General features: G+C 45.6%; 2 protein-coding genes across 2 annotated transcripts; one reads left to right on the top strand and one right to left on the bottom strand.

Annotated features, from left to right (window-relative positions):
- Positions 1 to 228: 228 nt before the first annotated feature.
- med11 (mediator complex subunit 11) lies at positions 229 to 2238 on the bottom strand. The gene is made up of 3 exons (XM_085400796.1): positions 2101 to 2238; positions 1388 to 1518; positions 229 to 676 (listed from the first exon to the last, which is right to left on the bottom strand). Exons 1-3 carry the CDS (start codon positions 2168 to 2170, stop codon positions 527 to 529), a joined length of 351 nt encoding a protein of 116 aa, XP_085256922.1. The 5' UTR covers positions 2171 to 2238; the 3' UTR covers positions 229 to 526.
- Positions 2239 to 2397: 159 nt separating this feature from the next.
- Positions 2398 to 14372, top strand: pelp1 (proline, glutamate and leucine rich protein 1). The gene is made up of 19 exons (XM_085400797.1): positions 2398 to 2547; positions 2754 to 2818; positions 4196 to 4301; positions 4435 to 4584; positions 4888 to 4959; positions 5340 to 5399; positions 5493 to 5649; positions 6532 to 6664; positions 7228 to 7315; positions 7403 to 7491; positions 7570 to 7683; positions 8236 to 8386; positions 9075 to 9228; positions 9322 to 9377; positions 10370 to 10503; positions 10775 to 10877; positions 11130 to 12749; positions 13392 to 13706; positions 13842 to 14372. The coding sequence occupies exons 1-19, from the start codon at positions 2407 to 2409 to the stop codon at positions 13932 to 13934; spliced, it is 3801 nt and encodes a 1266-aa protein (XP_085256923.1). The 5' UTR covers positions 2398 to 2406; the 3' UTR covers positions 13935 to 14372.

Genomic DNA, 14372 nt, shown 5'->3' with positions numbered 1-14372 from the left:
GGAGATGCGGAAGCAAATGGATGGATGAATCTCAAAAAACTCAAAATCACTGAGTTTGTTGGACAAAAAGGCAATGAAAGCAAAAGCTAAACAAAAACAGTAAAATAAGAACTATGCACAGAGCACATTACTGACCACACTCATGGGGACACTGTTTGGCATCTTTCTCAAAGACTGGAGGAGCCACAGATTAATGTATGAGGTTCTCTATCACAACCACAACAAAGGTTTTTCCCCCAAAGATGATTCGTTGTTTTATTAAAAGTATCGACAGTTTCTACATATGACCTGCTCCTTAAACTGATTACAAAATCAGAAACACAACACACACAGGCCCCAGTACAAAAACACTTTTTTCTTTCCTTGAGTTTTTGTTTACATTTGTTGAGACACGTCAGCATTTTAATAAAAGTGAGAAGGGCTGTGACACACGTGGGGAATACAGAGAAGTGCCGTTGCATTAGGTATCTGAAAGTGCTGTGCCAGTCCAAGCACATTGATCTCAATCCCAGCAACCGGCTGACTCTCATGTCTGCTGCTGCTGCTCCAGCATGACTTCACAGGTGCGTCCCAGTTCTCCCAGTTTGACCTTGGCATACTCGGCTCGGTTCAGTGCCATCTGACAGTCCTTCCTGGCTGAATAGGTAGAACCTTCATGTGGCTGACCAGTCGCTACCTGGAGAAAGAAAAAGGAGAAACAAACTCGAATATGTTGCTCACAATATTTCTATCATGGAGGTAAGTTCTTCATTTATAAAAACAAATATTAATAATTAAAAGAAAAACTGCATCAGTTTGTATTTGTGAACCTCATCTGTCTATTAGATTTATGACTTTAACTCTTAATTAAAAACATTTTCTCTTCAGTTTTACAGTAGTATAAACTCCAACGACGACCCCGAGCACTTTAACCTTAACATACTGTAGAGTTTTTACCTTTAAACAGAAAGCACACGACTGTTGATGTGATTTGGTGCTATATAAATAAACTGAACTGAATTCAGGGTCACATGATCCAGCCCATCTATAAACTGAAACTTATTAAAAAGGAAAGTGTTAAGCCTGATCTTAAAAGTAGAGTGGGTCTCTGTCTTCTGAACCCAAACTGGGAGCTGGAGCAGACCGCTAAGGGCTCTGCCTCCCATTCTACTATCAGGAGCTCCAGGAACCACAAGTAAGCCTGCATCTCAGGTTATTATCCTAATTCATAGTATCCTAACTTTGTTAGGATACTATCAAATCTTGAAGATATGATGAAGCCTGATATTTTGAGACCTTGTAAATGAAGACTTTAAATTCAATTCTGGATTTAACAGGTGGGAGAAATTTGCCATTTCTAGTTGAGGTGAAACCGTTTCTGAAACAAGTCTGCAGCTGTGGATTGAACCTGTGTAAGGTAGCGGATCTGGCCACTTAGTTCGTTCTCCACTCGGCTGACTGAGTTCTGGAACTGGATGAGCTGTCTGTCCATGAAGCTGGCATTGTGTTTATCTTTGGAGAGTTCAAGAACAATGTTACCTGCAAGGTCAAGCATAAACATAGAAACGTGACTTAAAAAGACTTGATTAGACACAAAGACAGAGAGTAAATTTAAAACTTGATTCTTTGTTTTAGTAAAGGACTGTGCTATGCTGAGGACTGGTCGTTGTTGTAGAGTCAGCCAAACAAATGGAAACAAATTGTGTTGTTTGTTTTGTGTCTAAGGATACTGAAAATTGGTTCTTTGCTAGGTTTCCTGGTATGTGTATGGCTTATTAAGCCAAAACCATTTTAAATGTAACAGGTCTGAGGAGTAATTTGAAACTGAGTGAAAAATTCTCAAATGTCGAAGGAAAAACTTTCAGAAAGCCTGGAAACTGCGAGCGAAACGAGGGGCTGAGTTCAGACTTTTGCTGAGGAATACATTTTCCCCTCTGTGATAAAAACCAAATCTTTACAGAGAATAATGATCAGGCAGCGATCTGTTGGAAACAGCTAGGTGGAATTTACGGGATCTCTCGGGTACTTGTCCTACTGTCGGATGAAGAGCATCAGAAAATCAGGCAAAAGTAATCAACGATGCACGGTTTGATTAACAGCCGCAAGAAGACACTGTCTCACCGGCACACTGCAGCACCATCGCTATCTCCTTCTCCACATCCTCCAGCGCCCTGAGCCTGTCATTAGCCATCAGCAGGCGGGAAGCAGCCGCTCTCCGAGGACCAGCTCAGCACAGTGATCCAAGGTGTGACCAAAGCCACTTAATCGAGTTTAAACGGAAGAAAACGTACAACTACTGCAGTCCCTGCAACTTTAACGCGTTATGGTTGAGGGCAGGGTAACAACAAAGAGCTAAAAACTGACGTCACTGAAATATGACGGCATCAGAGTCGCACAGTAGTGACGTTCGCTTGGCGGAGAGGAAAGATGGCTACATCGGCTTGGCTGCATGGCCCATCTGCTATGCGACTAACTGAGGGTTTGGTGTCTGTTCTGAAAGAGCAGCGTCCGGAGCATCTACCCGCTCTGCTAGCAGGCTACAGGGAGCACGGCGTGTTCCAGACACAGGTAGGGCCCGGCCCGAGCGAGCTCCGCGGCTGGAAGCTGCTTCAGCGTTAGCCTGCTCTCGCTGTGCGGCAGCCGCGAGAGGCTTTGTTGTACAGTGGCTGACATCTGGAAGTATGGCAGGACCATGTGCAGCAGGAGCCGAGCTGGTTCCGCGTTTCTTAAACGTTTTGATCTCACTGTTCTCTAAAACTGTCTTGTCTTTGCAGAGCGCGTGCGCCGTTGGTGGTCTCGTGGGTTTTAGCAATGCCAAACTGGGCTCGAGCAAGACCAGGTGAGAAAGGACTACCTCAATCAGCTGTTGTCATAGGCTGATCATACTACAGTTTTTAATGTTTTAAGATGTATACCAGCACCTGAGCACTGTCCTGGACCAGGGGAGGTGTGTAGCCGCATTTGTCCTTAAATTTGCTGGCTGTCTGACTGGTGTCCAAAAGTCATGTGGACTTTATGGATAAGGGGAAACGTTCAGGGGAAAACCTGGACTTGTTAGGAGAACACGGTGTCCATCCCACTTTGAATGGAGCAGCTCTCATTTCTAGAAATCTTCCAAATTTATTAAACCCCCCAAAATATGACTATCCAGAGTTGGGACCAGGAAGAAGGCGTGCAGTCTTACACGCCTCTCTGCAGCTCCTCTCCTCCTGCTACCCCCCAAACCCCATCCCCATCCTCTGTGTTTCCTAAAACAACAAACAATCAGCAAAAAATGATTTAAAGAAAAGAAACAAAAGTATCCACAACTGTGCCGTAAAGTGAAACTGTGAAGTGTGGATTATTAAACATTCGCCCTCTGTCTTCTTAGTTCCTGTTATTACATGACAAACAAATCTATTTAGTCTGCCTTACAGAAACCTGGTTACAGCAGGATGATTGTGTTAGTTTAAATGAATCAACATCCCCGAGTCACTCGAACTACCAGAATCCTCGAAGTGCAGGCCAAGGAGGGGGTGTGGCAGCTCCTACTTCAGCTTATCAATCAACCAAAGACTCAGAAACACTAATCCTCGTCCACCCCAGCTGTGAAACTCAGCATTTAGCCTGAAAAGCCAGTTTGCTGCTCTCTTAAACAAAAACATCCATAAAGCTAGAACGTCTCACTGTTGATCACTTATTAATGGAGTAAGAACAACCCCAGGTTTTCATCACAGCACAGAAACGGCTTTAGTGAAGGTTACAAATGATCTTATGGCCTCTGACAGTGGACTCATCTCTGTGCTTGTCCTCCTCGATACTGTCGACCATCAGAGTCATGCTTAAAGACACTGCGCTGCAGGGATTTGAATCATGACTGTCTAATAGACTTCTGGTTTTTGTGAATGGAGAGTCCTCTTCACACACTGAGGATAATTATGGAGTTCCCCAGGGTTCAGTGCTAGGACCACTTCTGTTTACGCTGCGTACTTTGTGCTTTTACAAATGATCATCTGTGCTACAGGATATGACGTGTGTTTTATTAACCTCGGTTCATTCTAACACATTGATGAGTCTCCATGCGAATCAGTAGCATTTTGTTCTTAAGCCCTCATCTACTCACCTTTAGATCAACATCTCCTGTTGATACAATGTTATGAATGTGAATATAATTTCACACAGTCGAAACAGATTCACTTTGATACTGTATGTTTCTAACATGATTCTGTGTGAGCAGGTTCGAGGGGCTCTGCCTGCTCTCCATGCTGGTTAAAGACAGTTCCAGCGATCTATTCCAGCAGCACTGCCTGTCGTGGCTGCGCTCCCTGCAGCAGGTCATACAGGTAAAGTCACGTGTCGGCTGTTATCATTACAATATTGCTATTTTTCTCCATTTTATCGTAAGGTCTAAAAATTAAAGGTTACCGTTTCATTTTTAAAATTAAAAATACTTTCTGTGTTTTTGTTCTTCACTAGTCTCAGGCTCCAGTTGAGACTGTGCAGCTAGCAGTGAACATTCTGAAGGACTTGCTGCAATACTCGTCTCAGCTAGCAGAGCTGGCCAGAGAGGTTGGCCTCAACTCCATCCTGGGCATCCTCACATCCCTGCTGGGTCTCAAGTCAGAGGTGAGGTGACAAGGCGGTGAGTGGAAGGGCCCACCAGGAGGGCTCCGCAGCCCCTCTGGTGGAGTGTGTCCAGGTACTTTGACACGCAGTTAGTGCCACAGAATGTGAGTGTTAGCCCTGCCACAGACTGGCGACCCTGCCTCTGACACCGCCCCACAACCCTGAACCCTGAATTGAAAGTTGTGTTTAGTTACAATGTAACACTTTATGTATAATTGCATCTGTTATTATTCAGTTAGCTTCAGCTCAGATATCGATCTTCTAACTAGCCTTAAAACGGTTTATGTTCCTGTTTGATGTTAGTGTGAGCTGGCAGCCATGGAGGGAATGACGGCCTGTATGACCTACTATCCGAGAGCGTGTGGATCCTTGAGGGTGAGACACTCCTTCCTGAGACTGTTTGGACTGTTATCGTGGTGCTATTAAATATCTCTTCTTCTTCTTCCTAACAACAGTAATAATAATATCTATTATCTATTATTTATTAGTCATTGCTGTCGCACACTTCTGACAGATTAAGATAAGATAAAACTTTATTAATCCCTCGGGTGGGTTCCTCTGGGAAATTCGGTCATTGTCAGCAAAATAAATAAAAACATTCAATTTATACTTGGAATTTTTTACACCAGTATATAGTTTAATGTTGCTACAGTATTCCTTTAGCAGTATTCTGTGCTGTACTCTGTATTCTGCTTGCTGCCTCTGTTTAGAACCCAGCTGTGTCAAACCTGCACCTGTTTGTTGTTGTTTTTAAGGACAAGCTGGCAGCGTACTTCCTTTCCAAGATGGACAGCACAGACAGGAAAACACAAGAGGTTTGACAAAACAAGCACCAAGTCTTTTTTTTAAAGATTATTATCATTATTTGAAGATTTGTTTGAACGTTTGTTTTGCTGTTACTCTGTCAGATGGCCTGTCAGTGCTACGGTCGTCTGCCCTGCTTGGGCGGCGTGCTGGACAGAGGGGTCGGGGCTGGCAGAGCTGAGGGCTGGACCAATCAGATTCACTGCCTACTGGCCTCTGCCAATGGCCTGCTGGCTCAGCTCTACCAAGGTTCAGAAACAGGTGTGTTGTTTTCTTTGTGAGCAGTGGTGACATTTGGCTTCTGTGTGTGTTTGTCTCCATGTCAGTTAACAAACAATGACAACAAGAAATTCTTCAAATCTGTCTCTTTCCATCCAACTAATATGAAACATTGTGTTAATTACAATGAATCGCTATTTAAAACTGTAAAAATAAAAGCTTTTTCATAAGCCAGTAAAGTGTACGTGGGCCAGTGGAACTCTGGACCCTGAATTATGATTAATATTAATTATAACATGTTTTTTAATCGCCATAGAAACGGCATCAAAGCACAGACACACTCAGTCATTTCATGTAGAAACACAATCCGATGGTTCAGTTTTGGTTTTGTGACAGATTCAAACATTGAGCAGTGAAAGAACTTTGTTGTTTCTCTTTGAATTCTTTATCATTTCTTATTAATAAGACAAAAGTATTTCTTATTCGAGCTGCAGACCTACATGTGGTATTAAAGCCTAAAACTAAAACGTAACAAAAACAGAAGTTTTGATTGAATCTTGGGTTAAAGTCCTGTTTTCGTCGTCCACAGTCCTTGACGTTGTCGTGTCGACGCACCTTGATTAACTCGATAATGTCAAAGCAAACTTCTCCTGCTGGCCACACGTTTTGTTTAAAATGGTGCAGTTATGTTCTTTTGTCTTACAGCGCGTCACTGTGGCCCCAAACACTGTGGCCCCCAAACACTGTGTATCACTCCTCCACACTCCTCACTTTTCTAGATAAAATGCATTTCTACCAAGTAAATCAGTCAGTGAACCGCGCAGTGAACAGCTGTCAGTGTTGGAGGTGCTGACGTGATGGTGTGACTGTATCCGTTTACTGTTACCGAGGTTACTCACACTCGACTGCTTCTTGCGGTCACAGATGGAGCGATGCAGTATCAAGGTCCCGGGATGGAGCTGGCCTTTCCTCACCTGGACCCAACAGATCCCCTGCTGCTCCTGCAGCTCCAGCACAGATACACTGCTGTGTGCCTCGCACTCAAACACACACTTAGGTACAACACATGCAGACAAGCACACACACCTTTCCCACTCAGAGGTTTCATGTGGAATGACTCAACTTGGATTTGACCCTCCTGCACAACCTTTAATCTGTGCTGCCACTGTCGTGTATCTGTGACCCTATTAAACCAATCTGTGGTCAGGCTGTCTGCATGAACATGCTGCAGCTGTGGGTGGGGCATTTTCTGTATCGATAGTGATGCACAGATGCTTTGCATTACTAAGAAGCAAAGCAATCTTTAGACTTTACTACTGCGACGTGCTCAGTTTAGGAGTGAAGTCGTGTCAGAGCTCTGACATCAGACTTCTGAACTAACTGGAATGAGCATTATTGACCAAGCTGGTATTAGGATAACTGGGATACAGAAAACATCTGGAAAACACCAAATTGAATCAGTTGTATATCTTATTTCTTTACCTCAGCTTTTTAGCATAGTTGTAACATTTACACAAATACACTCAAAGGCCCCTTTGTTTAATAAAAACCTGTACGAGCAGTAAAGGCTTTCATTGTTTCTGGTACTCGTTGCATTCCTTTGTCGTTTCCTTCCATCAGAGTAGATCCCGCCTCAGCTGTGCGCTTGCCCGTCAGGCCAATGCTCAACTTGGTGTGCCGAGCCCTTGCTGTCAGCTCCAAGAGCATAGTGAGCACACACACAATAACACTTATTGAACAGAGACCGTGTCAAAAGCAGTACTGATCTTAATGCACGTTTGACTTTGTGTGTCAGAATTTAACAGGAGATGGAAGTGTGAGGCTGCTGGTCCTCCCCATCATACACAGCATCACCCTGGAAGTCCTGTCAAGTGTGATCACTGTGTGAGTACTCGCACACACGCAGGAGGCCACATTTTGATTTCCTGCAAGCCTGACTCTTGGATTTGTGCTGTGTTACAGAGTACGGGTCGGCATGGTTCAGTACGCTGCAGTAATACAGAGGCTGTTTTCTCAAACACTCTCTGCTTGGACCCCCCTACCTGAGACCAGTGTGGGACAGCAGAGGGCCTACAGGTGACTCACAGCCTCGCACAGCTGCTGTTTGGAGTATTGACTGAAGTTCAGCCTGCAGTTGGAAACCTCGTACACACCTAATATCAGCTAGTGCATCATATTTCATTCTGTGTGTGCAGCGTGTGTGTAGCTACAACCTACAGTTGCCCTTGAGAGCCTGTGGAGCAGAGTCAGTGGTTGCCAAGACAACCACCAAGTACTGTAACAACTGGAAGTAACAAAATCTTTACAAAGGTTTCCTCAGAGAGGCTGATGTAAGATCACCGTTCTCATCGCTGCCCTGAAGCGTCCTTAGCACGCTGTGTGTGCTCGCAGACGTCTAAAGGAGTGAATGATGACCATTTAGAGGTTTTTAGTCCCGAGAAAAGAAAGAAAGTCTTAACTGATCTGTTGCAACACAAAGAAGATGAAATGAAAACACCGTGTGGGGATCGAGGAGCTTATTTTAGTAACATTATGGGAAACTGGGGACAGTCTGAGCTGCTGCACTGGGGAAGATTTAATAATGTGTCATCAAGTATATTCATCTCTTGTTTCTCCTCCTTCCCACAGTGCAGTGCGGGTGTCAGTGTACAGAACCTTGGAGCTGTGGGTCCAGGTTGCCGGAGCGTCTTCTAGCATCCTTCAGGGAAGCCCGGGGCACTCGGAGCTCCTCTTTAACCACCTACTCGGGGACATCACACCAGGAGCAGAGTCTGTCAAGGTAGGGGAAAGATGCATTTGGACTAGTCGTCGTCACTAGTCTGTATCAATGCACTGCCACCAGATGGCGCATCAGTGTTGAGAAACGCCATAAATCTGATCATCTAGGCCTCATAGTTTGTTAACACTGTTAGAAAAACATCGCAGAGAGGCTTCGCCTTTACTGATAAGGTGAGGAGTTGAGTCATTCAGGAGGGGCTCAGAGTAGAGCCGCTACTCCTCCACGTCTAAAGGAGACTGCTAATGTCGACAGATCTATCAGCTGGCCTTGGAAATGTTCGGCATTTCAACAGATGAGCTGGAGGAGGTGATAAAAGGGAGGCTGCTGCCCCAAAGCCTGACTCCAGATAAGCAGAAGAAAAACGCCGGATGATTCACTGTTTTGCTGTTTTAGTTTGAAGTCGTGGTCATGAAGTTTCAAACAGAGAACATAAGAATGTAATTGTTTAAAATGCTTTGCTATTAGTTTTGGAGGTTTTCCACTAAAGGGTTATCAAATCTAACTTGATATCTGAGACTCGTCCATTTTTTCCCACGGTTAGTCGACTAAGAGATTAGTCATGAGCACTAAATCTAAAAAATTTACTTTAAGCTCTGACTTTATGAAGCTAAAGGGAACCAGTGGTTTGTTGGGATGTGCTGAGCTTTCTTCTGTTCCTGCTCCTGTGCGTGGGGTGTCCTGTTTCCAGCTCCGGGCGGGACTGTCGGCTGATGTTGTTCCTGGAGGAAAGCCCGGCCCTCGTAGGACGAAGCATTTGGTGATGGCAGATACAGTCGGGCCATCGCTGCAGAGGAAAGGAGACCATCTAGCCAATCAAGATACCTGCCTTGCAGCTGTCAGGGGTGAGATGCAAACCAAGTTTAATGTTATTGGGAGTTTACTGGTATACTACGTATGATATTCTGATACCAGACTGACCTTTGTCATCCTTGTAGCACTGAGACAGATCATACAGACCAGTGGGACGCTACTGAAGGACGACATTCACAAGGTAAATGTGATTTAAAGTAACATAAGCGCTACAAAAGAGTGCCCAGCAGAGGGAGACACTTTCTACAGGCGTCTCCAACCATCCACAGATCAGCCTCTGCTGCAGCGAGTGGCACCGAGCCGCCCGCTTTGGAAGAAGATCCGTGTTTAAGCAGACGTGATGTTTGCAGTTCTTTAAGCAACGATTTCCTCCACCCACAGTGCATTTCTAATGATCCACATGAAATATCCCAACATGTTCTAATATGTTCTTGTAGCCAGAAAAGAAATTATGTAACTTTATACACAAATTATAGTGATGCATGTTTACTTTTTTAAATAGAGAACGCCCATATCTGTGAAATTGTTGCTCAAAGTGCTGCCGAACATCATCTGTTTAAACCTTGTTCTTCTTTTAAAACTGAATTTTTCAGTGTACAGTCTAATGGATTCATGTGTGTTATTGTTTTAAACTAATTATTAACATTATGCATGATCATTTTACTTGACTAGCAGTTTGTTTTAAAAGATTAACATGGTTATTAATGTGTTATTAAATAGAAACAGGCCGTTTTCCTGCTTATTACACAGAACTTAGCGCAGGTAATAGAGTAGTAATAACATAGGAATTAGCACATTATTGCATTCTTGTTACCCTGCAGTTCCCACATCATTAGCTTCAGTTTGTGGACCATTATTATCCAATTGCATCAGTTTCAGTGTAATATTACTCGGCTGTAACTGTAAGTGGTGTGGTTAGCGTCGACGTGTAGTTACATGTCTCAGCAGGTCCACGTCAGGTTGTGGCGTAGGGTTAAAATGGGATACTGATTACAAGTTATGATGTAGTAAGACACGTTTCCCATCTTGTGATGATCTGCAGCTGTAAAGTAAAATGCTTTTGTTTGTTTTTTCCATCATTTAGCATTTTTGGTGTATTGCAGGAGAGACTCTTCATTTTATTGTTTTTAATAACGAACGATTACACTGTTGTGTCCTGTCGATTCCTTCAAGCGGCTCCATGAGGTGGTTCTGCCACTGTGTGTGCGCCTGCAGCAGCAGCAGTCTTGCAGCAGCAATGCATGTGAATCTGCAGGGAGCGCGAGTGGGCAGTACAGCAGTGCTCTGACTCGACGAGAACTGTACAGGTACGATCTTCATGTTAGCGATGAGCCACACATTAGTGTTTCAATAGTGTTACGGTGCTCCTCCTGCTTTTTGTTCAGGTTGAGTTTAAATGTTCCACTGTTGACTGAAGGAATGTCCACACAGTGCTTTATTCAGACTGGACCCAGTCTGACACCACCCTAGCACCAGCACCACTGTGGGCCCCGAACTGGTCTATGTTCTGTAGATGCAGAAGTTCACTTTAGCTTCGTGTTGGACTGAAGGAGCTGTTTCACTTGTATGAATTTGAAGGTTATTGCTGGCCCTGGTCCTGGTCCCCTCACCCTGTTGGCCCCCACCTCTGACCTGTGCTGTGTCAATCCTCAGTAACGGGCGCACCGACAGGAATGTTAAGGTAAGCCCTAAGGACCTGAAGCGCTGCAAAAAGGTTTTTAAAATGTAGCAACGTGTAGTGAGTGGAAGGATCAACATTTGTCTTGCTGTGAAGTTGAAATAAAATAATTATGGAGACAATGATGTACAATCTGCCTCAAGTCTTCTGTTAAAGCTCAGATTGACTTAACAGTTTCAGACTTGGCAAAAACATGAAGTGTTTGTCTGCTCACTGTTTCCAGCTTTTAATCAAACCCATCGTCCACTTTCTCAGGTGTCTTCGTTCTGCGCGGAGGCCTTGACCATCTGTAACTTGATCCTTCATCCCCGCTTTCCCTCCATCGCCCTTCCTTTGCCACCTCTCACCATGAAACCTTCCTCCACCACTCCGGTCCTCCCCTCTTCCCAGGGACCTGCCCCTGGATTAACCTTGCCAACCCTGCTTGGAGGTCCTGCCCCTGGCCCTCCTTTTCCCGCCCGTCACTCTGTCAACCTGGGCCCTGCTTCCCTTCTGAGCTCTTTTGAGAACCATCTGTCTCTGGTTCCGGGACTTCCAGGCCAGGGTCCGACTGCAGGAGACATGATTCTGTCCCCACATTCGCACCACCAGCCTGATCCTGCAGGCCTGGGCCCTCCGGAGGGACAGAGACCCGTGTTTGTGCGTTTTGACAAAGAGGAAGCCGAAGACGTCGAGATCTCTCTGGCAAGTGACTCGGACGACAGCGTGGTCATTGTTCCTCCGGGTATGCTTAACATGGAGACTCAGCAGGACGACGCAGCAGCAAACTCACAGAGCATGTCCTCCTCTGCACCGGGTGGCACTGGTGTGACACTCGCAGGTGCAGAATCTGTCACCATGGTCCCAACTACGGCAGCCGCAGCCACAATAGACGGGGTCTCTCTGCCCAATGACCTGGCTGCCTCTTCCCCCCTCCTCACTGCTTCCACCACCTCCATCAACTCCTTTCCTCCTTCCAGTGCCTCGGTGGTCTCCCTGGTTCCACCTTTGAACTCCAGCACCTTTACAGCTCCACCTGTTGGTCTGGGGGAGTCATTGCCTGGCAGACCGCAGCTCCAGCAGATGCTTATGCAGCCCTCGACGGCAAGCCAGGCTGGTCCCATGGGGTTACCGCTCCAGATGCACCTGCAGAATCAATTAAGTCAGCAGGGACGGCACCTCCACCAGCAACCAGCTGCTGCTGCCAGCAGCGAAGATTCTGCTGTCATCAATATTAACAGTACTGATGATGAAGAGGAAGATGATGAGGACATAGATGAAGATGAAGAGCTGGAGGAGGATGAGGAGGAGGAGGGGATAGATGAGGAGGACGAAGAGGAGGATGTAAGTGAGTTAGCTGATGAGTTTTTTGATGGGGAGGAATATGAGGAGCTGGATGAAGAAGACGGTGAAGATTTGGAGGAGGAGGAGGAAGAGGAGGAAGAAGAGGAAGAGGATGGCGACATACCGCCTCTGGAGGGAGTCGAAGACAAAGACGGAGGGTCGGGGATTCAGGAGGGGAAGCTGGATGAGGGACGGATTTCTGCATTTAATGTGGAGGAACGCACAGAAGGAGGGATAGAGGAGATCCAAACTAACAGGGCGCTGTTCGGAGAGGACACGATGAAGGTGCAGGAGGTGGAGAGCATCGGAGTCCTCGAAGCGGCTCGGGAGGGCGAAGTAGAAGAGGAGGACAACGAAAGGATGGATGACCCCACCATGCCGCAGATCCTGTGTGTCACCGGAGGAGCGTTGGAGGAGCGAGAGGAGGCCGAGGAGGAGAGGGAGCAAGCCGGAGCAGAGCTGCAGAAAGAGGAGTGTTCGTGGGAGCAGGGAGCCAAGGAGGACGAGCCGCAAGCAGCGGAGTCCGAACAACCGGCCAGTCAGAGTCAACAGGTAGATCCTGCAGCTTTGTGAATCATACTGTTGAATGACAGCGTTACACAGCTCAGCGTGCTGAATGCATTAGACAATGTAATGAGGCTTTGCAGTACAAGTAACTCAGAGTGTAAGTGGGCCTATGACCAGCAGATTTAAGGAAAGAGCGGAAATGGAGACAGGAAATGATGTCATGAAGAGCAACAGCAGGTGGTGCAGCATGAAGAATAAAAAGGTTTATCAGTGTAATCAAGGCCACTGATATCCATGACACGCTTCATGGAAACAAAGTTGTTGCTTTCAGCAGTGTCCTGTTGAGAAAGTAGGTCAGAGTAGAAAGACAGACGCCCTCTACTGGTAAGATCAGGCTTCAAACTTTCCCTTCATAAAGTAAACAGCTGGGGCTGGATCAGGTGACCCTGATTATGCTGCAGTGGCCTTATATACAAAATATACATGAATTTCTCACAAAAAGCCTGATTTTCTAATGTGATCGTCACAGTCTGAGCTCCAGATTATCTCAGCAGCTCAGTCATATATTTGTACAAATGCACATGAAGTATTACTACACAGTCTCTGTTAGAAATGTGTTTTTCTCCTATATATGATAAATAAAGAGAGTATTACAAGGAAACTGAAGCTTTCTGTCTGTATCAGCAGGAATCAGCAGCTGAGCCTGCAGAGGACGCCAGCGCGAGCGATAACCAGCTGCCCAGCTGTGAGGATGAACCGCTCGAAGCTCTTCAAGCAGGAGACTCGACAGCAGTGGCAAACTCTGAAAACGCAACAGAACCAAATGTGACAGAGAAACAGGAAGAAGACACTGAGAAGAGCTCTGAAAAGGAAGCAGAGCAGCCGGAGACGGGAGCAGGGGGAGGGCAGGAGAGTAATGGAGAGGAGGGAAAAGGAGTGAAGAGGAAGAGGGAGGAAGGACATGGAAAAGAAGAGGTGGGGCAAAGCCCAGAGAAGAAAAAGGTATTGCTTTTAATCCCTCGTTAAGATGCAGATGGTAGCTGCTGTTTGTCCACTGATTGAAAGCTTCTTCGGTCAGGGTGATGACCTGACTGTATGAACTTGTGCTTTACACTGTGTGACGTCGCTCTCTTTCAGATGGACGATGAAGCCATGGCGTCAATGTTGGCTGATTTTGTGGCGTGTCCACCTGATGATGAAGACGGTGCTTCTGGATCAAAAGCCTCATAAATATTTGCCAACCTGAAATGAAATTAACACTGATCTCTGGCTTCTGTGAGCAGAATCTGGCAAAACATGTATCGTTAGTCACATTTCCAAGGTTTAGTTACCTCAAACATCATGCTTTACATCGCGTGTCACAGCAGTTTAATATGGCGTTCAGTCTTTTAACCATCGGGACCATTTCTGGCTGGTCCGACTTTCATACCCGGGTTATAATTGGCTGTCAGGTGTAAGAGAACTCTTTTCTACGGTGGACCCAGTGTCCTCCCAGCAAGGAGGCAAAGCTCCGTGAAATGTGTTAACCTGATGACTTTGTTGTTCTTTACAGCACAAGTATCTTCCAGCTAGTTTGCAGTTTTACTTTTGTTTGTATGCATCTTTTTTGCTCTCATGGTTTGGCATCAACATCATGCTTTGTTAAAAAAATAAAATGTACTTCCATTA

The sequence above is a fragment of the Rhamphochromis longiceps genome, linkage group LG3 (genome assembly GCF_057381845.1).
Source record: "Rhamphochromis longiceps isolate RC_006_pf linkage group LG3, R_longiceps_female_GT1.1, whole genome shotgun sequence".
In the NCBI taxonomy this organism is placed as follows: Eukaryota; Metazoa; Chordata; class Actinopteri; order Cichliformes; family Cichlidae; genus Rhamphochromis; species Rhamphochromis longiceps.
The sequence above is the reverse complement of the archived record's forward strand: the minus strand, read 5'-3'. Positions and strand labels throughout refer to the sequence as shown.

What these genes read in the sequence shown, in the direction of transcription:
- med11 (XM_085400796.1), bottom strand. Translation starts at nt 2,170, where the DNA reads ATGGCTAATGACAGGCTCAGGGCGCTGGAGGATGTGGAGAAGGAGATA. An exon ending in GATGGTGCTGCAGTGTGCCG is followed by an intron (nt 1,519 to 2,100) that starts GTGAGACAGTGT and finishes TTGACCTTGCAG; the next exon opens with GTAACATTGTTCTTGAACTC. An exon ending in AGATCCGCTACCTTACACAG is followed by an intron (nt 677 to 1,387) that starts GTTCAATCCACA and finishes TTCTTTCTCCAG; the next exon opens with GTAGCGACTGGTCAGCCACA.
- pelp1 (XM_085400797.1), top strand. Translation starts at nt 2,407, where the DNA reads ATGGCTACATCGGCTTGGCTGCATGGCCCATCTGCTATGCGACTAACT. An exon ending in TGAAGGACGACATTCACAAG is followed by an intron (nt 9,378 to 10,369) that starts GTAAATGTGATT and finishes GATTCCTTCAAG; the next exon opens with CGGCTCCATGAGGTGGTTCT. An exon ending in ACTCGACGAGAACTGTACAG is followed by an intron (nt 10,504 to 10,774) that starts GTACGATCTTCA and finishes ATGAATTTGAAG; the next exon opens with GTTATTGCTGGCCCTGGTCC.